The following is a 23211-nucleotide window of genomic DNA, read 5'->3' as shown; positions in this document are numbered from 1 at the left end:
GGGGGTTTTCTTGGCAGGCTGCAGGGGTTCGCCTTCCTTCTCCAGCTCATTTTACAGATGGGGAAACCGAGGCAAACGGGGTGACATGGCCTGCCCGGGTCACGCTGCTACAAGTGCCCGAGGCTGGAGCGGAGCTCAGGTCTTCCCGGCCCCAGGCCACCGAGGGGGCGTCCTGGGGTACGAGCCCGCCTCGAGGCCTCCGGCCCCGCGCCCGGCCCCTCCCCGCATCCCTGCCCTCGGCGGCCCGGCCCCGGCTCCCGCCCCGGTCCCGGCTCCCGCCCCGGCCCCGGCTCCCGCCCCGGCTCCGGCTCCCGCCCCGGTCCCGGCTCCCGCCCCGGCCCCGGCTCCCGCCCCGGCTCCGGCTCCCGCCCCGGCCCCGGCTCCCGCCCCGGCTCCGGCTCCCGCCCCGGCTCCGGCTCCCGCCCCGGCTCCCGCCCCGGCTCCGGCTCCCGCCCCGGCCCCGGCTCCCGCCCCGGCTCCGGCTCCCGCCCCGGCTCCCGCCCCGGCTCCCGCCCCGGCCCCGGAGGACGAGCCTGCGGGCTGCAGACGCTCACGCCGCGGACTTGAACCCGGGCCTTCGGACTCCCACGGGCCGCGGAGGAGCAGGGACCCGGCCTGCTCTGCCCCCGGGCGGGCCACTCACCCCGGGTGCGTCCTACCCGGCCCAGGGCTTCTAGGGCGGTGTCTGCAGGGCCGGCTGGGCCCAGGGGACCGGGTCACTTAGGGAGTCCGGACTGGGCCCAGTACGGCAACCGGGACTCCCCAGGGAGAAAATGAGGACGGAGCTGCCTAAAGGGGGGGGCCCTGGGCTGGGGAAGGTGGGAGCGGCTGGCCGGCGCAGAGGGGGCATTCGGGGCACTTGGGGGTGACCCCGAGCTCAGGGAGGCCGCGGAGCTGGTACCCGCAGTGGGCAGCCCCACCTCTCTCCAGAGGGCCAGAGGGAATAAAGGGGACAAAACCACCTTCTCACTATAGGTCAGGTGAGCCTTACCCAATGAACGTGGGCTGGACTCAGACGGGCACGGGTTCTGATCTTGCTTCGGGTCTTGCCAGCCTGAAATCGTCCTCTATAAAACGGGCGCAGGGACAGCGCCCACCTCCTGCCCAGGATGGCACCCACCTGCCATAGCAGCATGAGCTACAACATCTTGCGAGGCACCCAGCTCCTGAAGCTGGTGCAGACGGCCCGGGGGCTTCCCCGTCAGTCCCTTCTCCCCACAACAGTGGGTGGGATCGGGGTACTCCATTCCTGGGGGAGCACCCACCCCAAAGCCCCCCTGTCCGGGGCAGAGAAGCGGGCCAGCAGCTCTTGTAGCCGGGCACCTGCACGGGTCCTGCAGGCTGCAGGCCAAGGGAGCCATGAGCTTCCTGGGCAGTGGCCTCAGTGGAAGGCACAGGCTGCGCTGCTGGGCCTTGCTCCAGAGCATCAGGCGCCTCTGGTTCCTTCAAACACAATCATTTCCTGGGGCTTGCTGGCCTGCACTCCAAGGCAACTGGATAACAGGATGAATCCATTGGGTTGTTTGACGCTAGGCAGGCCAAACCACCACCAAGTTACACTGTTTTATCTGATAAGAGTGCCTTTGGGCCTCCAACCCAGCCTTCTGGGGACCTGGGCTACAGCTGGCTGTTGTTTCCAGAGCTACTCAGAACCGGCCCACCCAAATGGGGGTTCCAAGCCAGGCAGGAATGATGTGGCAAGTTCAGGAGAAACAAGTGTCTTCCAAGTCACCTGGCTTTTCATCTCTGACACACTTACACAATTATGTCCCACTTCCCTCCATGTCCCATTCCCCTAGCATCAAAGACCTCTCATCTAACTCATCTAACTGCCACTTGCGAGCTCTGTCATCGGGAGGTGCTCAATGGCTGCTCAACCTGAAGGAACCTCTGAGCAGGTCAACATGGAAATCTCACTCAAAACCTTCCCGGAGGCGCGTCTTAGAGAGAGCACACGCTTGTCCGTTTCTAGGTGACTTTATTTTTATACACATGACTTAGACAGAAGGCAAGGGAACAGTGCGGGGTGCATACAGACACTGTTACAATCACGCCCCTAAACAAGTTCCAGAGAAAACTAACGATACGCAGAAAAATGCCGGACGACAAACATCGCAATGCCACTGCGCAGGAGACTGGACAAAGAGAGTTCCCTTCTACGTCAGCTGACGTGGCTGATTGTCCTTATCCTTCCAGGAAGTGCCGTGGGAGATGGAGAGGATCTTGCCAACTCCCCTCATGGGAACACAGACCTATCAGAATATTCCCACATGGCAAAGCAACGTTCTATGGTTCTTGGGGAGTCCCAGCCCTCCCTGGTCCATTCCCATCCACAGACCTGTTGGTGGCCTGACATCAGAAGCCCTGTCTTCCATCTTTTTGCAAGTGGCTAGTGCTTACTCATTGGCCCCCTGTAAATACCGTACAGAGATTTCAAACAGAAGCACCTGTGTGTGCTAGGCTCCCTTGCCATCCCTCTCTTTGGTCCAGTGCTGGGATCACACAAGCCCCTCCCTCCAAATTGGCTACGAGATGCAGGCCGCTGGACGGGATGTATGGGCAGGAGGAAGGATGGCAACGGGCCCATCAACTCCAAAGTGTCCACTGCCCAGCGTCCCTGGATGTCGGTCATGTCTTTTATGGCCTCTCCCCCTCGAAATTTTGGCCAGGGAGTGTCCTGGCATGCTCTGACAGTTGGCTTTTACTAGTCATTTCTGGGCAAACAAAAAACACCTTCCCCACCCATGGGGGACTGGCATGACCAGTGACTAGGCGTGGGGCATGTGGTCTGAAAACGGTGTCTTTTGAAATCTAAAACACTTCTATGGTGGCCACCTCTACGTTGTTCCCTGCTCTAAGGCCGACCTTATTATCTGCCATTGTTACATCCATAGGGCCCAGCCCAGGAATACTGGGGCCCAGAAATACTGAGTAAGTAGGCACAGCCTGTTCATCCTCAGCAAGGCGCAGCTGGGTTCAAAACAGAGGGACACTGTCCCAAGGTCCCAGAAACACTGATTGCTCCAGCCAGGCATTTAACTGGCCAGAGGGCTAAAGCAGAAGTGCCCCACAATCTCCCAGACATGTCTTCTCCTCTGCATAGCACTGGGAATGAACACTGCTCTTAAAAGGCACCGATCTCCCAGAGCGGGGCCGCAGCAAGACGGAAGGGAGAAGTGGGTGGGTCGTTATCAGAAGGTCCTGGGGCGAGAGTTCCTACTCAGAGGCGCTGTTCTGCCCTCAGGAGATCACTGGGTTAAACTTAACATCAAAGTCCGTTCTGGCCTAGGGCTCCCCCCAAGGTCCAGCTCTAGAGGCCAGCCTACCTCTGAGGGAAACTCTCATAGCTCCAGGGCCAAACTGAAGATGTAGTGCTTGGGTGTTCTAAAAGAAAGAGACCTTATGTCACGGTCTCATCTACAGATGGCTCAGCTCCCTTTCCGCGCTGAAGCCAGGATAGACATGGTAACAATGATACATGCTGAGTTCCCTACAGGAAGATGAGGTTAAGGATATCATACACACAGCTCTCTCGTGCATACATGCTTCTCGGTCGCTCTTGAGCCTAGGAGCATGGAACAGTTTGTCCTCACTGAGCTGTCCAGACTGGCAGTACCACTGAGAACCCCTGGTAGACTCTGGGGATCCAGGTTGGCTTGAAGCTCCTGGGGCTTTCAGGCTCTGAGTTAAGTCCCAATAGGGTGGATCACTTCCCAAGACTAGTCTTATGCTTCAGATCTGCAAGCCAGGGTGAGAATACACAGAGAAGGCATAGCCAATAGCCCTGAGCGCCCTCTGCTCTGGCCCTTCCCACAGGTGCCAGGAGAGAGGCCAGGGCTGGGCCACGTGTCCAGAGCTCTTTTGGAGCTGAGCTTGCTCTGTGCCTTCACTCCAGCTGCCTCCCTTGATTACACTAACCATTGGGCACTGACTGTTCAACAGGAAGAGCCCCACTGCCCTGGTATCTTCTACAACTTAATCCACTCCTCCAAAAACTGCAGCATCTACAAAGAGTCCAATTCCAAGGGAAGGACCCCAGCTAGGAGAAGGGAGCGTGGAAGGAAAGCTTTACTAACAAAGGGGTCAATGTCAGTGGGGGAAACAAAGCCAGTCGCTGTCCTCACTGCACAGGGCAGCCCACACCTAGGGACAAACCTGAGAGCTGGCCTAGGTGGAAGTAAAAGAACCCTCAAATGTCACTCTCAACATTCTCCCTTTTCGTAAAATTCAGCAGGCATCACCAGGAAGTCAGAACCTGCCATGGGCTTCCGGGCATGCAGCCCAGCTGCTCATTTCCAAGGCTTGGACTCCTAGATCCTACGTCCTGGTTTTATTTGTTAAGTGAGCCCTGCTGCTCCTGACCAAGCCACACCTGGAACAGGAAGTGCAGACCACACGCCATCTTACAGTTTTATAGGATCTGGGACTCCAAGGAAAAGAGCAGCAGGAAGCAATATGGCAGCCAAGGCTGGAGATCTCAGATCTTAGAAATCTTGAGAAATTTAAGTGCCTTCCTTCTCTGCCCTAAACCAACAATCTCCAGCGCCCACATCGAGGACTGGCCAACCACTAAAGAAGTTGATGGCTATAAACAGCCCTGGTCATGATCCTACTCCACCCCCTCCCTCCCCACCTCCTAGTGCCCAGAAATAATCTGCTGAGGGTGGGGGGTGGGGAGAAGGAAGTAGGAGAGAATAGGAACAAAATTCACTCCCCTACACTTCTCATGCTGCTCGAGTTCGGGTACAGGCTACCAGGTGGTAGGAAGTAGGGTGGGGTGCAACTAGGGGTACTGAGGAGGGCCAGAGGAAGCCAAATGCTTGCTAAGGCTGGCCTTTGCTAAGTTCCTGTGCTCCATGCTCATCTGGTTTGTTTTAACTACCAATCCAACTTCATAAACCTGTCAGCTTTCCCATCCCATCTTCAAATGGCTTAGTTTAGTCTCTTGCAACTCAATTTTAAAAGGCAAGAAACAGCAGAAGCAGCACCAGCAGCAAGTAGCTGGGGAGGGGGAAGGAAGGGGGGAGGTAAGTGTAGTTCCAGGACACTCTCCTCAGGCAACCTGGCTCAGCAGAGAAGTCCTGCTGTTTTTCCCCATCCCAGCTAGGATGTTGAAAAACACATATAGACACACACATTCTCTCTCTCTTTGTTGTCCACGGACGCAAGAGACCTCACACCAGGCTATCTGCTACCCAGAGTCCCTCTTGCTTTCCCCACCTGCTCCAGTTAGGTCTCAGGGATAAGTGACATGCACGAGCCTGGGGGCCCTTCAGTCAGGCTCCCCCAGTCTGAGGCTTCAGGGGAGCCAATAAAAGAATCAGTGGAGTCTAAAGAGCCTTGTGGTCCCTGGCCCCTGCTCGAAGCCTCCTTTTGGCCACAAACCAGGCAGAAGCCTGTGAACTAGCAAGGCCAGAGCAGCTGACAGTCTCACCAAGGCCAAAACATTCAGAGATCCTCTTCCTAAGTCAGCCTGGACAAAGTCATCAAAGCCACATGGTCAATAAAATGGCTGAGCATATCTTCTGCTTTCTCCTCTCTCTCCTTCACTTTTATATATGTATTCCAGGCTACAGCTAAAATCATTTCTTTTAGTTTATACCAAAGAGAAATATAACCCTTTAAAACCCAAGTCTGTCTTGTCTGCCCTCTGTGGTGAGTTCAGAGTGGGTGGTCCCTGCCTGTGGGTAGAGGGGAAAGGGCTCTGGGCAGTGACTGACACGGGGAGCCCAGCGTAGGACACTACTGGTTTTCTTCCCGCATCTGCTCCATGATGGTGATGAGGCTGTCTAGGCCGAACATGTAACCCTTGTCGGGACCATCATGCACAGTAGGGTCATCCCGAAAGCCCTTGAACGTGCTGTGTGCAAAGTCAATCATGCGGACGTCCACCTTGGGTGTGGCGGAGGGGGATGTCTCGGGACTGGTGCTAGGGCTGGTGCCATCGGGCATCGTCTCAGGGAGCCCCGAGTCCACATTCTTCAAGCGCGTGTCTGCCCGACGCTCTAGGAACGTCTCTGCCCTGCACTCTTTCCCATCGTAAATGATGAGGAGGGAGCTGGAGTAAAATCGGTAAGAGGCCTGCCTCTCCAGCACAGACTTCAAACCCTGAAGTTTGCTCAAGATGGGCTCAAAGAGATCTCTCCGGAGGTCCAGGCCATTGTGGAGATACTGGTAGAGAGCATTGCGGAAGCCTTCAATTGAGAGCCCACGACCATAGTATTTATTCCTGCACAAATAATGCCCTGTGTCCAGCTGAAAAACCTGAAAGATCAGGAGACAGTATTAGTACACTGGTTATGGATGATGACTTTGATGGCTTCCTCTGGCATGGTCTGAATATGGAGCAGGGTTTTAAATGGATACTGTCATCCATTAAGAGCAAGGTAGGTCCAATTCGCATAGCAAAGGATGGTACAGACAGGAAAGAACCTGAGTCTATCCCTTAGGCTATGGGTCTGCGCCTCCCTCCTCTCTTCCCCATCTGCTGCATGCCTCTATTAGCAGAAGGCTAAGCTGCAGCACTGGACCCACCAAGACCTCCCTCCAGAGCTGATTTCTGAGAACCAGCAGGGCCTCCTTAGTCTAGAAGAAACCACAAGAGAAGAGCAGGATCCCAAGGAGCCTCCAGTGCTTCCCAGATCCTAAGGCTACAGGAAATACCCCTTAACCGAGCTTTGGGCTCTAGAGGAGACACCAACAGCCAGTCCCTGTAAGCCTGTCCAGATACCTAGGTCTTAGGCTGAAAAGTAAAAACACGAAGGCTGAAGAGCTCACCTTCTGCAGGCATAAATAGGGCGGGAAACGGTCAGGGAGCACCCTGTGGTGGAAATTCCCTCGCAGAGATGACTCTGTGACCGTCACACTCCTGAAGGCCTGGCCTGCACAGGACCCAAAGTGGGAAGGGGCAGGTTGAAGGTGGCTCATGGGTACACAACCCCTGAGCCTTTACCTACAGCACTTAGGCTCACAAGCCAAAGCATCCACCAGCAGAGGGAGCCCTGACACTAGCGGCAGCCCCTCCTGGGGCTTGTCCCCAGTAGCAGCCCCGACGGCCACGCCGGGGCCTGTACCTGCATTCCACAGACTCGGACGCCCAGCGTGGCAGAGGTGCTCTGCTCACACTTCTTCATCTGCCGGGCAGCCTTCTCCTCGGAGGCATCATCGCCATGCTGCCTGGTCCCCATCTTCAGATCTAACACACAGGGGAACTTGAAGTGATGAACCACATTCTCCAGCAAGAGGAACTCTAGAGACTCAAGTCAAGGAGACTGTGCACCTGCCCTCCAGGAGCAGGGCCAGGGTGGGGCTGTGGGTTCAGAAGGGTCACCTATCTCAACTTCTGCAGCCAGGTCATGCTTCCTCTTTCAGAGTGAGCCTCCAAGGCCCCTTCTGCCTCTGACCCACTTGGTTAATCCCCACCTTGTGGGTTGATACCTTTGTTTTAAATTTTGTCCTTGTAGCCTCAGTACTTAGTACAGTGTTCCGTACACAGTATGTGCTCAGTAAATGCTCACTGGATTGGAGTGGATCCCTTGATCTTTGATCTCTAAGACTAAATTTATTCAAATTTTCCTACAGTCATTCCTACTTACTGTTTGACATATTCATAACAGGGACCCCGTGCATTTTAGCAGTCATTCTGTAATAACCTAATGCCCACATATATTTCAGAGATGAAAAGGCCCTTTAGAAATGATCTAATTCGAGTCCCTTAATTTGAGGTGGGGGTTGGTAGGGGTAGTGCCAAGGTCCCCTCAGAAACACAAGCTTGTTCCCAACCCATGGCAAACACACACCTGTGCTCTGGCCCATCCAGGCCCAGCCCTTCCAACCCTCTTTCCTAGGATGTTCACAGCTTCAGTGGAGTCTCTGTGACACAACTACAAGTGGTATGACCCAGGCCTACAGGGGCATTCCCACAGTTGCTGGTCATCAGGGGCCATGGCAGACATCTTTCCTACTGTGTCCCTCCCTCCCTGCATCCTTAGACCCCCGAATGGCTGCTGAAGAAATGGCTCTTTTCTCCCTGCCTGGGCCACACTTTCATCACCTGCAGCACCTTGGGGGCAGTCAGTGCTATCAGGGGAGAGGACTGGGCTAAATGTGTGCATGCACACAAGCGCACACACACGCACAGAAGGGGCAAGCCTGTTCTATGTCTAATTATCTCCTCTTATACATGAGGAACTAAGGCTTAAAGAGAAAAAAGGACCCAGCCCAATCACACAGAAAATGACACTAGAGAGCTGGAATTCAAAGTCCAACATTCTGATTCTAAGCCCTGGCCAATGAGGCACAAGGCAGCACATTTCTATTTAAGCCTACACATTCTTTACAGTAACATCTGGTACCCTACAAGACTAAACACTATTATATTCACATACTATTAGGATCGACTGGCACGTTTTCTAACAAGACTCACGTACCTTCATATATGTATTGCCCCAAATGGCATGTAATTAGAAGCAGTAACTGCTGGTTCACGATGAAACCTAAGTTTTCAGATCTCCACCTGTCTGCACGGAAGGCAGAGGAGCAAATGAGAGTGAACCATGGACTTGGGAGTCCGTGTCAGCCAAAGGGATGTTGCCAGTCTGTTACATGGCCCCTGCACTACTGGCCTCTCAAAACACTATGCTAACTGTACAGCATTGACGACAGGAAAAAGCACTAAAAATTAGGTTTCAAATTCTGCTACCTTGGCATTAAAAGGACAAAAAGGGTATGTTGGTCATCACAGGGCCGAGGAAGGAAAGTAATGCAAGGAGACACAAATACAAGAGTGAGAACGCACACTGTTCTGTACACACTGATACACTGTGAGGGAACTGAAGGCATGAGAGAAGAGGTAAGGCACGTAACCCGGCCCTGTGGGACTGCCCAGAAGGAGCAGCACACACCTCCCCCTGCCCACTCTGGAGGATACTGTAGAGCTTCCTGTCCTTGGACTCGGAGCGCATGCGGCTCAGCTGCTGCTTGTGGCAGCGCAAGCTCCAGGGGTTGTAGCTGATTTTCTCTGAGCTCAGGCCGCTGTTCCCATCGAGCATCTGGAAGGGGACATCCGAGTGGATGTGCAGCTCCACCTTAGGGCTCTTCAACTCCTGTGAGCCGCTGGGGGAGGAAACAGCACAAGAGTCATGGGCAAGGTCCACCCGAGCCTGAACACTGACACCCAGGCACAGAAGCCATGAGCCTCAGAGCTGTCCCTCAACATCAAGCTCCACTCTGAGAGCTGTTCTTCTGCTGTCACATTTACAAGATCAGGAGTGAAGGGAACTCACTACCTCCCATTCTAACTCAGGGGCAGCTCTCAATTTCCTAGGAGCTGAGCCTGGCCTTCCGGCCCTCACTCTTCACGCAGAGGATGGACCCCATTCCAAAGACCCCATTTCCATAAGCTGGATTTCACTTTTTGTTAAAAGCTTTTGGTTCTGGCCCCCCTTTTACAAGAAGCTCAGAGTTTATCTTCATGCCTCTTGTGTTCTGCCCATCACTATGGTGTCAGAGACAATGCAACAGCCGCCAGCCATTTTTCCAGTGACCATGCTGGCCCAGGCTCCCCTACTTCTGCATCCTGTTACCTATCAGAGCTCTCTGGGACCAGCCCCGCCCGTTCATCTTTGTGGTCGCTGCCACTGCCTGAGCGGTGAAGGCTTCGGCGAGAATGCTTGCGTCGGGGCTGTTCACGCTCTGGTGGGTCATCCTGCTCCAGAGCCTCACTTTCCACATAAGGATAAGCCACCAGGTTAATGTAGCCATCGCTGTCCCCCTCAAAACAGACAGACACAACACCTGTCAGGAGGAAAGAGACAAGAGAGCCCATAAGCATTTAATGCAGTACAACGGAACAGGGACATAGGCAACATCACGCTCCAGAAGACAGAGACACATTATTCTTCTCGAGGAGTTTGCAACAGAATGAAGAAAACTGTGGGTGTTCTGGGGCCTCTCCAAACCTCGTGCCTTCTGCAGAAAGCACCATGAAGGACAACAGGAAGGAAGGCCCTCCTAACACAACAACTTCCTCAAGTTTGACGTGATCACAGCAAAAGCTCTTAACCCTTCCAGACTTTCTCCTTTCTCACCTTGTTTTTTCATCATGTATTCCTTACTCTTGCTTCCTGGGCAAGTATGACTAACTTTAAACCTTGCTGTGAGCACACTGTTCCCACGACAGTCTAATCCTATTCCACTCCTTCCCACCTTTTAGCCCCACCTCTACCTCAAAATAAGGAGACTGGATTAGATCATTTCTAGACCCCTTTCACCTCTGGAATTTATGTGGCCATTCTGTTATTACAGAAGTAATCTAAAATTTTTTTTAAATGACTCTTAAAATGCATAGAGCCCCTATGATGAATATATCAAACAATAAGGAAAAAATGAGGTCTCTCTTCCTCCTTTTCTCTCCTCTCTCTGCCAGTGTTAGCAAGGGATATTTTGGAGATACATGGTATTTCCCAAACTAACAGCTTTGGGATTTCTAATTCAGCTTCTTCCCTCATTTAAGGACCACAAGCATCTTCTAGTGGCTGAAATACTTCACAATTTCGGCACGTTTTCCTAGCCCTTTTAGATTTTTCTATGTTAATGCCCCTCCCACAGCTGCTAGCCTAAATACAGTCATTCTATTAACAAGCTATGCACACAGCGTCTCCTGGATCTTTACCAAAGGGAATAAGACTATAAACACCAGCTCAAAGACAAGAATGAAAAGTAATGAATCCTGAATATCTGACACTTGGGGTTGGTTTAAAGCCTCTTCTGGGTCAGAAATTCTCTTGTATGCTACAAATAGAACAGGTTCCAGCCTCTAGATTTAGGGTTGGAAAGGGACCCTTAGGGGTCATCTAATCCAGCTCCTTTGTTTTATAGCAGAAACCTTGGTGTCAAGATTAATTCTTTAAGCCTTTTTTGAGTCAAAAGGATAAAGAGACTATCTTCAGTTCTTGTTGGTTTTATAGCAAGAATCAAAACATAAAAAATCCCTAACTGCTATAACCGATTATGGCTCAAGAGAAGGACACAGCAGTGACATGGCTCATTTTAATCTATCTTTTTCTTAGTTTTGGGGATAGATTATCTTTATATGCTCAGAAAACATTTTTCTAAACTCTCTTTTCCATAGCTGGGCACGAAGAGCCAGCTGAATCTGGAGAATCTATTAGAAACAGCCTGTAGTAATAACCTTCAAGAGTCCTCATATGCCATGGTCTGTGGCAAATTTTCCCAGCTCCATCCACAAAAATTACCTCAATGATCCCCAACCAATCAAATGCTAGCAAAAGCTGTGGTACACGGTGCAGACAAATATACAATTTCTACATGAAATTCAAGAAAGAACCAGAAATCTGGAGGGTGAAGGATCGGAATGTTGTGGTGTATATATATCTATATATCTATCTGTCAAAAGCAGCAGGTGGAGAAAGATTCAATGCCCTGTTGCTGGTTCAAAAATTCTGAATTAAAACAATTCCCCCTCTTTTGCCTTCACCCTAGGTGGGTAGGAAGAGAAAGGTCCATTCACTAACATTTAGCTAAAGACACAATTTTCTGGGCAAGACTGACATACAACAGGCAGGTTTTGTTATATCACCTCTCAAAAGTCTACCACCAATAACCCCAAAGTTTATTTTATTTTAATGGGAGACATTAAATGTCATTTAAAAATGCCTGTAACTTCTGTGCCAAAAATAACAACAGTGCATAAGCTTTACTTCTGCTGTGGGCATGGGAGGAACTGAAGGTAAACACATGGAACAGGTGGGGTCCCAAACCTCTCAAATTAGGAAGGACAGCACAGCGCTGCCACTGGGAAGTTGCTGGAGTGCTCCTGTCTAGCTTCCCAGAGCTTGCCTGAAACACTTCAGCTAATCTGAGCTGTAGGACATCCAAGAGAACTGAAGCAGCACAGAGTCATCAACTTAAGAGATGGAAAAGACCCTGAGCATCATCTAAACTGGCTCATTTTACAGACAGGAAAGCCGAGGCCCAGGAGAGTCCAGGGGCACGGTCAGTGGCAGAGACAGAATCTGGGAGCCCCAGTTTTATACACTTTCTACTGTCTAGCACTGTTCCCCCTGCTTGGTCCCCACCCTCAACTCTTGCAGTTGGAAGGGAGGCAGAAGTGAAGTACTACAACCAATCTGACCAGATCTCTTAAGTTAGAACAGTGGGAGGTAAAGGAGAGCGTATGGAGTCAGGATACAGCTGGGGTCAAATCTGACCCCCGACACTTAAATCCTCTTAACTTCTGGAAGCCTCAGGCTCCTCATGTGTAAAGTGGGGGACAGTGTGTACCTGCCTCATAGGCTGCTTGAAGGGTCACTCGAGGTATGGAACATAAAATGCTCTGCAAATGTCGGCACATCATCGGCTCTTCTTTTCAGCTATATCAGTGCATACACCACACATGTAGCTCATGGGGAGGCAGAACCAGAAGGAAAGCTCTGCCTCTACTGACCAAGCTGCTGACAATCAGAGCAGCAGTACCAGGCGCTTTGTAAAAGCAGCCCTGGAGGGTTTAACACCCCTGCATCCCACCACAATGCAGCAAGTCACAGCTCCACTGTGTTCTAAACATCTTTGCGCAGACTGAGGTGGCACAGAGAAATCTGCCTCATTCTGACTGATGCCAGGGGAGACCGTCTTCTTTTCAGCACAGACTGACCAGAAAAGCTGGCTCCTGACAGACAGAAGGCAGGTCTAAGTCAGTCAGTCATCAAAGCCAGGAAGAGATGGGCTAGGGCTTCGTAGTCCATCCCTAAGAAGAAACTTTGGCATCTCAAACTCTGCCCCAACTCCCTCCTTCCTCATTGAGCTCATCCCACAAGGAGTTCTAATGTCACAGGTAAAGATAAAACACCCAACTTGTGACATCTTGGGAAGGAAACCTACAATTTCACTTCCCCTTCTCTCAAGTCAAACAAGGCTCATCCCATAAAATGTAAATAAAAATTAAATGGTACAAAAATGGCTATCAAAATCACCAAATCCTAGATCAAAAGCTACAGAAGACCTCAGAAGACATCCAGGCCAACCCTCTCATTTTATAGATTTCAGAGAGCTGAAGCTCTTAAGTGGCCAATGGGGGCCCTCGAACCCCACATTTAGATCCAGTCTTCTTGTCCCTCTATCACACAGCTTTCCTCAAATGCACACAATCTGTGAACCTGGAATACAAAGATTTAATAGTCAGTGTGGCTACGAGAGGAGCCAACAGCTCATGCCAATCGGGACAACAAGTTCCTCTTCTTTCCCTTTCCATGAAGGGATTCCAATGAATCCTCATCCCTTTTAAAGAACTTTCTGTGGACAAGACCTGCCCTTTACTCCATCACTCCCTGAGATCTGATCCTCTTCGCCAATTAAGAGACTTGTCATAAACAGCTGCGACAGAACGGGGCTTTGCTTCTCCCCGATCCTCCTCTAGAACCCTCTGAACTTCTGTAGGGTTCTTTAGTATGGTCAGACCAAAGGTTGACAATGTCTTTCCTCCCTCATCAGCTATCTCCTACACTTGAATGAAAAAAAGCTCTAAAATATTCTTCAAAAAACCAAAACAACCCAGGAGAGGTACCACCTCTTCTGCATTAAGTCCACAAATACAAAGCACTAGTGGACACTGCTACACACCAGAGAAACCTGATCAAACCATAAAGCCTCAATGCAGTATACACTACACAGTATAGAGCACCAGATTAGGACTCCTAGAACCTAGGCAGGGGTCAGAGGGCTCACCACCTGTGGGACCTCACACAAGTCACATAACCTCTCTGGGCTTCAGTGTTTTCATTTCTAAAATAAGAAGGTGAGACTAGATGCCAATTGGAACTTATTTTGGGAGAAAAAGACCTGAGAACTTCTGAGGGCCCTGCTAAAACCCACACCACTAATGGACATTTCTTTCCATGAGAGCCTCATTTAGAACATTTAGGAAAAAGTGATTGAGCTGTTCTGGAATGAAAACCACAACTGTTGATTCTAGAAACAGGAAAATACAATTACAACCCTTTATTAGCTAATGAAAGGAACTAGAAATATCATCTAAAGATAATTATGGAAATCTACCAGAAAGCTCTTGCCCACTAATGGATAGTTTGGTCTAACAGAGTACAGTGAGCAGCTGGGGCTTACCTTTGTATTCAGGGGTGAACTCCTTCATTTCGGGGGGGAGAGACTCATAGAAACGTTGCTCCCGGGAAATGAGGGGCTTGCACACAGTGTGGTCGTCGTAGCGCATCATGCTGCTGTGACCGCCCACCTGGTGGATGAAGGGCTCCAGGAGGACTCCCCGGTTTCCAGCTCGACTTGCATTCTTGCCATACTTCCCCACTTCCATGGTTTGACAAACACACATTGCGTTGGGGGCCAGTCGCACAATGAGGGCAAAGGGAGTAGCACATGGGCCACGAGAGAAGAGTACGGTGGAAGACCCTGGCTAGCTGAAAGCCAATGTTTCAAGTCTGCTTGCCTTAATCCTTCCTGTGAAAAAAAGGGGTGGGGGGGGAGAATGGGAGGAGAGACAAAAAATTTTTTAAAACGAAGTTAGAACAAGGAAAAACAGACACATGTTTCAAATCTCCCTGAAATTTTAGTGTCTATAGTACCTAATAAAAAAGTTATCAGGCTATGCTGCTCCTCATGTCCCTTATAAGTTCTCCTAGACATCCTCTAAGCTAAAACACTAATTATTAAAGGACCTTAAATAAATGATACATGCCCCCTACACCTATTAACTCTGGCTCTCATGTTTAAGAAATAAAAAGGCCAGCTTTATGTTTATCATGTGTGACTCACTCCTGGGCCTATTCAATCATCTCAATTGTAATTCAGAGGAAAAATATTCCGTTGGACTAAAAAACAGAACTGTAAGCCCTATTTAAAAATCACTAGCTTTCCAACCCTCTTACCAAGGACCAGCAGCATCTTGGGATGGAAAAACGATTCGCCATTTTCAAGAGAAACTCAGCTTCAGGTTTCTTCCTCAATCTGCGTCACCTAAAGTAATGGCTGCTTTTCCCAATCATACAAACCAGCTTCCCCTCAATGGCCACCTTCATAGTGGAAGAAGGAGGGAAATGAGGGTAGGGAGTCCCTTGGCAGATAAGAAGGCCCTTTTATAATTTTCTAATATGACCTTTCAAGTAATTGTTATCTCAAGGAAAATCATGTGATTCACAAAGCTATGAATTAGGAAGGCAGCAGGTATGCTGTCACTAACACACAGAGAAGAGAAAATGGAAATGAAAAACTACAGAGTGATTATTTAATTCTTAGGATACCCAAGAAGCTTTGCAGACTGTGCCATGCTAAACAAAAGTAGGATGTTATCACTACTGCTCTTCTAGGTTATCTAAGTTCACTGTGAGACTGGCCAAATTCTCCAAGTTTTCTCTGCTAACAACTGCTCCATACACAAAATGCTAAAAGCACCTTGATTTCAGGAAGATGAGGAGAAACTAATGAGACAATACAAGTGAAAGCACCCTGACTTTTCTGAGGAAAAGAATTACAAATGAAATCTTGCATGTAATCCACTGAAAACATCTTTAACATCTACATACTTCTTCCCAATTTGCTCATTAACTGCAGTGCCTCGCCGGTTAGAGCAACTTGGTTAGAAAGTTTTGAAATACGCCCCACCCCTGACAAAGGCAGTGGGAGTACAACAAAGCAGGTTTTTACTGCCTCTAGACGCGCACCCTTTTTCTCTACTAAATGAACCAAACTCCAGAGACCAGAGAGAGGATACATGACAATCCAAAAAGAATTACTCTCCTGAAGTAACATTCTTTCCCTCCCTCAGGCTGCCGACTAACAACAACCTCATGACACGGTGTAAAGAACGTGGGAATCACAATACCTGGATTTGAGAGTCCCAGTTATGAGGGTAAATTAACTGAATTTCTGTGGATTTCAATGTCCTTATCTGCTACATGCAAATAATTTCACCATTTGCTAAGAGGTTGTAAGTAAAGTGCTATAGAAATTAGTTTGTCAGCATCAACAGTAATTAAAGGTTGGGTTTTAGGCTTTCATTAAAAAAAAGCAAACATGAATTATTTTAAGTTCTCAAGCACTGGAAAAAAAGCAAGAAAGACTTAAAAAGGCAGAACTCATGAATGGAACATAGCTATGGAAAGGTACAACTTGTTTGAAAGATACTGATCTGATAGAAGAGAAAAGCACTGAAGTAAGAAATATAAAAGGAAGGAGAAAAGCAGCGATATGCTGAGCTGTCCTACAGACTCGCAAGCGAGGTGAAGGATATGAAGACTATATGTGAATGGATGTGATGCTTTCATACTCCAGGTTGCAAATTCATAGTGGGAAGACAGAGTAGTGAGTCTGATGTACTCCAACGGATCTGTTGGAAGCTCCCTTCAGTGATGCAGATCACAACTTGTCCAGGCCTCCCCCCTCCCTCCCACCACATTCCACACAGGAGATATGCCCAACATGCTGGAGGGCTTCCTCCGCTTCTCCTGACATCACAAAGGTACTAGTGTAGTTCTGGCTGTTGACACATCCTTCTTCCCCCTTACCACTGGACAATCTATCTTCTCTTCTCCTCACACAATTCCTCAATGACTCCTGTTCTTCTTTCAAGTTCCTCATATTGCAGCTGAACACACCCTTCCTGTGTTATCCTTTAACATTCTTTGGAGGCTGTTGTATTTCATGTTTTGCCACTATACAAAAAGTAAGACTCTCATGGTAAGCTTGGGATCCTGAAAGGAGCTTTTCAGTTTCTCTGAGACAATCCAATCTGCTCTCCTTTTCTGGTATAACTCTTAAGTCTAACCTGTCAATCTGTACTGTCTGTTAAGATATAGAAAGTAACAGGAAAAGCTCTACCATGTTGTAATGTCAGCAATGACTGTCCATATACTTGGTCTCTCCTTCATGAATGCAAAGGCCAAACTCTTTTGAGTGATGACAGGTCTCCTCCACGAGGCTCTGCATCGTTCTGGGGCTTGAGGATGATGATTTCCTGGCTTTTCCTTTTCAACTTGGACTCTACTCGTCCATCACAATGGCACCACTTCTGACAATACTACATCTTGTTCTACCTTTTCTTAGTAGAGTTAAGTATTATTTCTGTTGGCTCATATTTTAAAAACAACCTCTATGGTAGCATCCTGCTCTAAAAAGATCAAATGTGTTTCATCATCGCGAAACAAGCAGAGTGTGACCTTCTCTGAATCTTTCAGTCTATTGTGAAATGGCAAAGCCATGGTTCATGTTGAATACTGCTTGGTGAGAGCCTACCTGTTGCTACAAATCCCTTTCTGGGGATCCCCTGGACTTGTGTGTGGACCAGAATCTTGTCAAGATTCTGCACTTTAGAGAGTATAGGAATACTGACTGAGAACGACTGATGATCAGCTGCCCTCACAATTGTTATCAGCTCCAGCTGATCTTCTCCATAAACACCTGGTCCAACACATGGCTCTCCTTCCTTTCTTGGCTCTCTTTAATACTATTTCTGTCTTTCTAATAAGCACATTAATATTTCAGTCAAAAACTTACAGATAAGGAAACGCTAAAGCTGCAAGTCAGGGACCTACCTCCATGCTCGTGTTCTCCAGACCTCTTTACCAGACCATACCGCTCATAACTGTCCATCGCCCTTGTAAGTCAGTTGTTGGTAAAGCAGCCCCGCATGTAGCAGGTGTAATAAATATCTGTTTATTCACTGGCACATTTTCTTTGTTGTGGCAACTAATTGCATTGGTTAAACTTCTTTAAAAATTATTACAATCAGTGTTAATATTATTTCTGTAAACCACCTTCCATTCAGCTGCCAATTCTTTACTTAATTCAGGACTGAATTGTTTCAACTGTACACCATCTGTTTCCCATTCTCCTTCCTTCTTGCTTTATTAATTCTAATTCCAGCTTTGACACATCACGGTGTTACTGTACATGTACAGTTGATTCTTGGATGACTCCTACAGCAATAATGTATCTTTTCCAATCTATTGAAATACAATCTATTTTGTTTTCTGCACCGTTACTTGGTACTCACCATGCCCAGCACCTACCAATCACTGCAGAAACTGTTCATAATATACAGTTCCAAAGCTTCAGGGTCATAAAATACAAGTCAGAATTTTTTTTTTCTTTCTGAACTAGGCTTTTTTATTTATTTCACCCCATTCTCACCTTTTCCTACCTTTCCAATCAAAACAAAAACAAAAGACCCACCAAGCAGCAGCATGTATGCTGACTTAATTTGGAGGGTCTAATTAAGGACTTCATAGAATATCTTTAGCTCTTTTGCATTCAAAAACCAATGTTCGTACACAAAAAGCAATTATTTTCATGGTAGCCTCTTTGCAAAATTTTTTTATTATTATTGCAACACCCAATGACCAAATATACTAGGAAATATTTCTTGAAGTTTTTGAATGTCTATAAGGATGATAAAATCTATCCTGTCAAAACTTTTCTTTGCCTCTTCTAGGACATGCTTTTTTCTCTCTTTTGATTTATTATTTACAGCAAAACATCAAGATTGACATATGATTCAGTTCCTCCAACTTAATGTCCACTTACTGGGGCAGCTAAGGATGCCAGGCCTAGAGTCAGATATTTACCAGCTGTGTGACCCTGGGCAATTCACTTAACCCTGTTTTGCCTCAGTTTCCTCATCTGTAAAATGAGCTGGAGAAGGAAGTGGCAAACCACTCCAGTTTCTCTGCCAAGAAAACTCCAAATGGGGTCACAAAGAGTTGGAAAAGACCAAAAACAACTGAACAACAGTGGTCATTAGAAAAGAACCTCATTATTTAGAATATCGATAGTCAAGTTAAATTTACAGCTGAAAAATGTGTGATTCTAGCATCCACTGGTACCGCTTCAAAAGCAAAAAAAGGACAAGGAACTGAAAGCTGCTTTGGCCTAAAAATTCATCACTTGACTGAAGTCAAGATAGTCTCAGACCAGCTATGTGGCCATGTCACTTGACCTCTGTCTCAGTTTTCTCAACTGTAAAATAGGAATAATAACCTTGCAAGCACCTGCCAAGCTTGCAAAGCACTTCACACAATACTTGGCACACAGCAAGTGCTATATGAGTATTAGCTACTCATTATCATTATTATTATATTCGTAGTCCCTTGATTAAACAATGAGGAAGGAAGTTTGTTTCATTACTGATTCTCTAGGCCCTTTATGGCTTTATCTTTTTAATTTCATTGATATTTTGCTTTCACATCACTTTCATTTCTGAATACCGCCCTCCTCCTCACAGTGAGTCACCCCTATAAAGAAAGAAAAAAAAAAGTAGTTCAAATTAACACACACATATCCAGTGAGTCAGATTGCATAGGCAATGTTCCGTAATGGGGTCCCCCCTGATGCAAGGAAGGCAGGGAAAAATGTTTTCTCCCCAAAGAAGGTACTGTTACTCCACTGCCTTTTTACAACTGTAGTTTTCAGACAGAGTGAGCTTTCATTTACAATGTTTTAGCCACTCTGTACTGTTCTTTTGGTCTTATTTCATTCCGAATCAGTTCATACAAACCTTCCCCTGTTTCTGTGATTTTTTTCTTTCTCTCTACGTAACAGTATTCCATTACATGTACATATCACAGGGCTTCTTCCTTCAGTCATTCCCCATTCATGAGCACGTTTGTTTCACAAATAATTTTGGTGTATACTGACTGCACTTTTGCTTCTGTGACTCTTTGAGATCACTGAGTCAAAAGGTATGGACCACGTGGTGACTTTTCTGGACCAATTCTAAACTACAATCAGTTATGCCCCTCCCTTTCATAGCTCCACCTGATAATTTCATGTCTCAAAGGTGAAGAACGAAAAAGGTAAACTGACGCTTCTGGCACAATGACCTTACTTTTAACCAACAAAGGAGGCTACAGTAGAAGCAGTGGGGACCTAGGAAGAAATCCATCGTATGAAATAGAACTGGAGTTCACGAGAGAGTTTATAGTCTAGAAAACCAATGTTTTGATCTGATAATTATGATCTGATAGAAGGAATAGACTTGCTCTACATGGTCCTAGAGGATAAAACAAGAACTAGCAGATGGAAACTGCAGGGAGGTAGCCCAAGTCAAGTTAAAATCAGAGTTTTCAAAAAAGGAGATTCACTGACTTTTTAGATACTAAATTCCTCATCACTAGAGGTTATATAATTACTTGTCAGAAGTTATAACCACTTCCTGCAAGGTGTATGGGGTTGAAATAAATGACCTCATAGGTCATATACTAAGATGCTATCAAAGGTCTTAATTTTTCTAAGTTATCATTTACATAGCTCCTTAAGATTTAAAAAGCACTTTACATACATTATCTCATTTGACTCTTACAACAATCTATCAGTAAAGGAAGTGCTATTGTGATTTCCATTTTACTAGTGAGGAAATGAAGACTGAGAAAAGTTCAGTGACTTGCCCCAGGGTCCTACAGCTGGTACCTGGGTCTTCCTGGCTCCAAATCCAACACGTACTTCCTTCTCATTTTATCTTGTTATACAGCTCTGGTTGATTCACTGTTCTCTGGTAAATAGGAGCTAGAATCTCACAAATTAATTAATGAAAGTTTACAACCCAGGAATAGTCTCTTTGTATTAAGGGTAGCTCAAATTACCCTGTTAGGGTAAAAAGATCAAGGGAGAAAAGGGTAAATTCATTTGAAGTCACTCAATAAAAATTTAATTATGTAACTTAACACAGTATTTTTATTATTATCAACTTAACTGTATTCCTCGTAAAAGGAGAATTCTTAACCTTTTAAAACTGTCCACAACGAGTCATGAGTGTTCTAAGAACCTGTTGTCTATTACTTTTTTTAAATGGAGGAGGAGAGGAAAGGAGAAAAGAGAACCAGTGAATAACAGGTACACACACAGCAAATGAGCCAAGCACAAAGGTCGTCCCATGTAAAAGCTAATGTAGAAAATTACTTCCTCTGTATATCATACTATATGAAGAGATCTCTTTTCACACGACTCTTTAAATGAGCTGCATACAGTTGCAGTGGCCTGAGTTCCATTCTATATTTTAATCTGTTTCATAAACAGAAGAAACTCCAGCAGAGAAATTACTTGAGCGCTGGCACGTATTCAGAGCAGCTGAGATTGCTTTCTTTTTACTTTGTTACTGAACATACAAAGAAAGCATGACAGCGGCAGCTCAAGCAGTATGAAAAAGCATCAAAAACAATGTAACAAAAATAAGGTTTCCCCATCAGGACATCTCAACACTCCGTCTGTGTTCGTCCTTTGTTTTCGAAGAAGACCATGACGTTAGAGAAATGATGACATGACTCGCACTTGACTCTGTTTTGAGTGAGTGAGGGCTGTGCAAGGTCACCAGCCTCACTCCTCCTCCAGAGCCATCTGGGTCCAGTAACCACATAGATATTCATCAGGATGACTGGAGATGGCCTAGGATGAATAACAGACTACTGATCAGCTACGCAGCATATTTATAGTTAAGAATCATCCTCCCAAATTGGCCAAAAGAACTTATAGTTCCGTAGAAGCACAAAGACTCTGTATCCAAGAGTCTTTTAGTAGTCTATCCCAGTAAACCAGCATAAGAACAGGGATTAGAAGACCCTAAAATAAATCATCTGATTCACAACTGAAAGAACCTTTCATCACTGACAATTTTTCCCTTTGAAATGTTATATCTCCATGGCTAAAAATAAACCCTTTGCCAGGAGTAGCTATAACAAGATAAATTTTTGCATTTTTAAAATATAATTTTATTTATAGCTGTTTTTGTGTCACCTACATTTCCTACTCGCTCTCTCTAGACCTTTCCAGAGAATAAAGAGAAAAAGGAAAAAGTTCAGCAAAACTAAGCAATATGTGTGTGTGTATATAAAATTAAGCCATATTACATACAAATGTATAATAAATTCACCATTTAACTTTCCAAGTTATCCTGTCTGTGATTCCCTTCTGGCTTTCCTTCTGTTCTCTTCTGCGCATTTCAGAAACATGTTTCAATAACCCTCTTTTTTTTTTCTTTCTTTTTTTGGGGACCCTCTATCTCTAGACTTCCTTCTTCCCGAATTGAGAAAAAAAACACAAACTTGTAAGAAATCACTTGTCAATCAAGCAAAACAAATTCCCATATTTGCTTTCTCCAAAAATGTAGGTCTGATTCTGCAACTTGAGTCCATGAACCTCAGTTTTTCTGAACTGCAGGTAGACATTGCATCAAATAAAGATCCTAAGTCTTTCAAAGTTGTTTTCTTCAGGCATCACTTTCCCTTCCAGTTCTTTGCTATAACAAAGAGCACAGCTAGAAATATTTTTATACATATGGATCCTTTCACTTTCTATGATCTTTTTGGGGGCATTAGGCTAGTAATGGAATTTTGTGGTCAATGGATATTACACAGCTAAGTGATATTTTGGATGCTTTCTCAAACAGCTAGAGCAATTCGTAAGCTCCATCAATAGTGCATTAGTGTACCTGTTTTCCTCATAACCGTTCCAACAATGGTCACTTATCTTTTTTTTTTGGTCACCATTCTCAACATGACTGGGTGTGAAGCAGAACCTAAGGGTGGATTAGTGATCTCTGGAGCATTTTTTCATATTCTTGTTGATCAGCTGGATTTTTTCCTTTGAAAAGTGCCTTTAATCACTTACTTATTGAGAAATAATTCTTTTTAAAAATTTTGTATCACTTCTTTATATCACAAATATGAGACCTTTACCAGAAAGACTTGCTGCCAAGATTTTTTCCCAGTTGATTATTTTCCTTTTAACTTCACTGTTTGCTTACGAAAAAACTTTTTTAATTCTATGTAATCCAAAGTGTCCATTTTAATTTCTGTGATCCTCTCTATTCCACAACTGGTCATGAACACTTTCCCTATCCACAATCATACCAGCTTCTTTGCTGTTTATATATATTTAACTGAAGTTTATCTTGGTATAGTGTGAAACTCTGGCCTGTACTTAAGCTCTGCCCAGCTGCTCTTGTTCAACAGCGAGTCCTTTGGATCATCATGATTTAGCAGGACTTTGTTCTGATCGCCTGCTGTTGTTCTTCCATTTACGTTGCTCGAGTCTTTGTGTGTGTTATTTTCTTGGTCTTGGTTACTTCACTTTGTACCTGCTTACACAACTCTTCCCATGCTTCTCTGTATTCAGCACATCCATTTCCTTATACGATAGTCTATTACATTCATGTATCACAATTTGTTTAGCTCTTCC

General features: G+C 46.5%; 1 protein-coding gene and 1 long non-coding RNA gene across 2 annotated transcripts in view; one reads left to right on the top strand and one right to left on the bottom strand.

Moving 5' to 3' along the window:
• Nucleotides 1–472: 472 nt before the first annotated feature.
• LOC140532423 (uncharacterized) lies at nucleotides 473–5632 on the top strand. Its single transcript, XR_011976509.1, has 2 exons — nucleotides 473–648; nucleotides 976–5632. It is a non-coding gene; the product is annotated as an uncharacterized lncRNA (long non-coding RNA).
• Nucleotides 1962–23211, bottom strand: part of IP6K1 (inositol hexakisphosphate kinase 1) — a 79744-nt gene continuing 58494 nt past the window's right edge. Inside the window, exons 3-7 of the mRNA XM_072650862.1 lie at nucleotides 14140–14487; nucleotides 9585–9795; nucleotides 8930–9114; nucleotides 7074–7249; nucleotides 1962–6264 (exon numbers count right to left, since the gene is read on the bottom strand). Of these exons, the coding sequence (XP_072506963.1) occupies nucleotides 5743–6264; nucleotides 7074–7249; nucleotides 8930–9114; nucleotides 9585–9795; nucleotides 14140–14362 (1317 nt within the window). The 5' untranslated portion in view covers nucleotides 14363–14487 and the 3' untranslated portion in view covers nucleotides 1962–5742. The remainder of the gene's footprint in view (nucleotides 6265–7073; nucleotides 7250–8929; nucleotides 9115–9584; nucleotides 9796–14139; nucleotides 14488–23211) is intronic.

The sequence above is a fragment of the Notamacropus eugenii genome, chromosome 1 (assembly GCF_028372415.1).
Source record: "Notamacropus eugenii isolate mMacEug1 chromosome 1, mMacEug1.pri_v2, whole genome shotgun sequence".
NCBI lineage: Eukaryota > Metazoa > Chordata > Mammalia > Diprotodontia > Macropodidae > Notamacropus > Notamacropus eugenii.
Note: the sequence above shows the minus strand (reverse complement) of the source record. Positions and strands in the feature narration are given on the sequence as shown.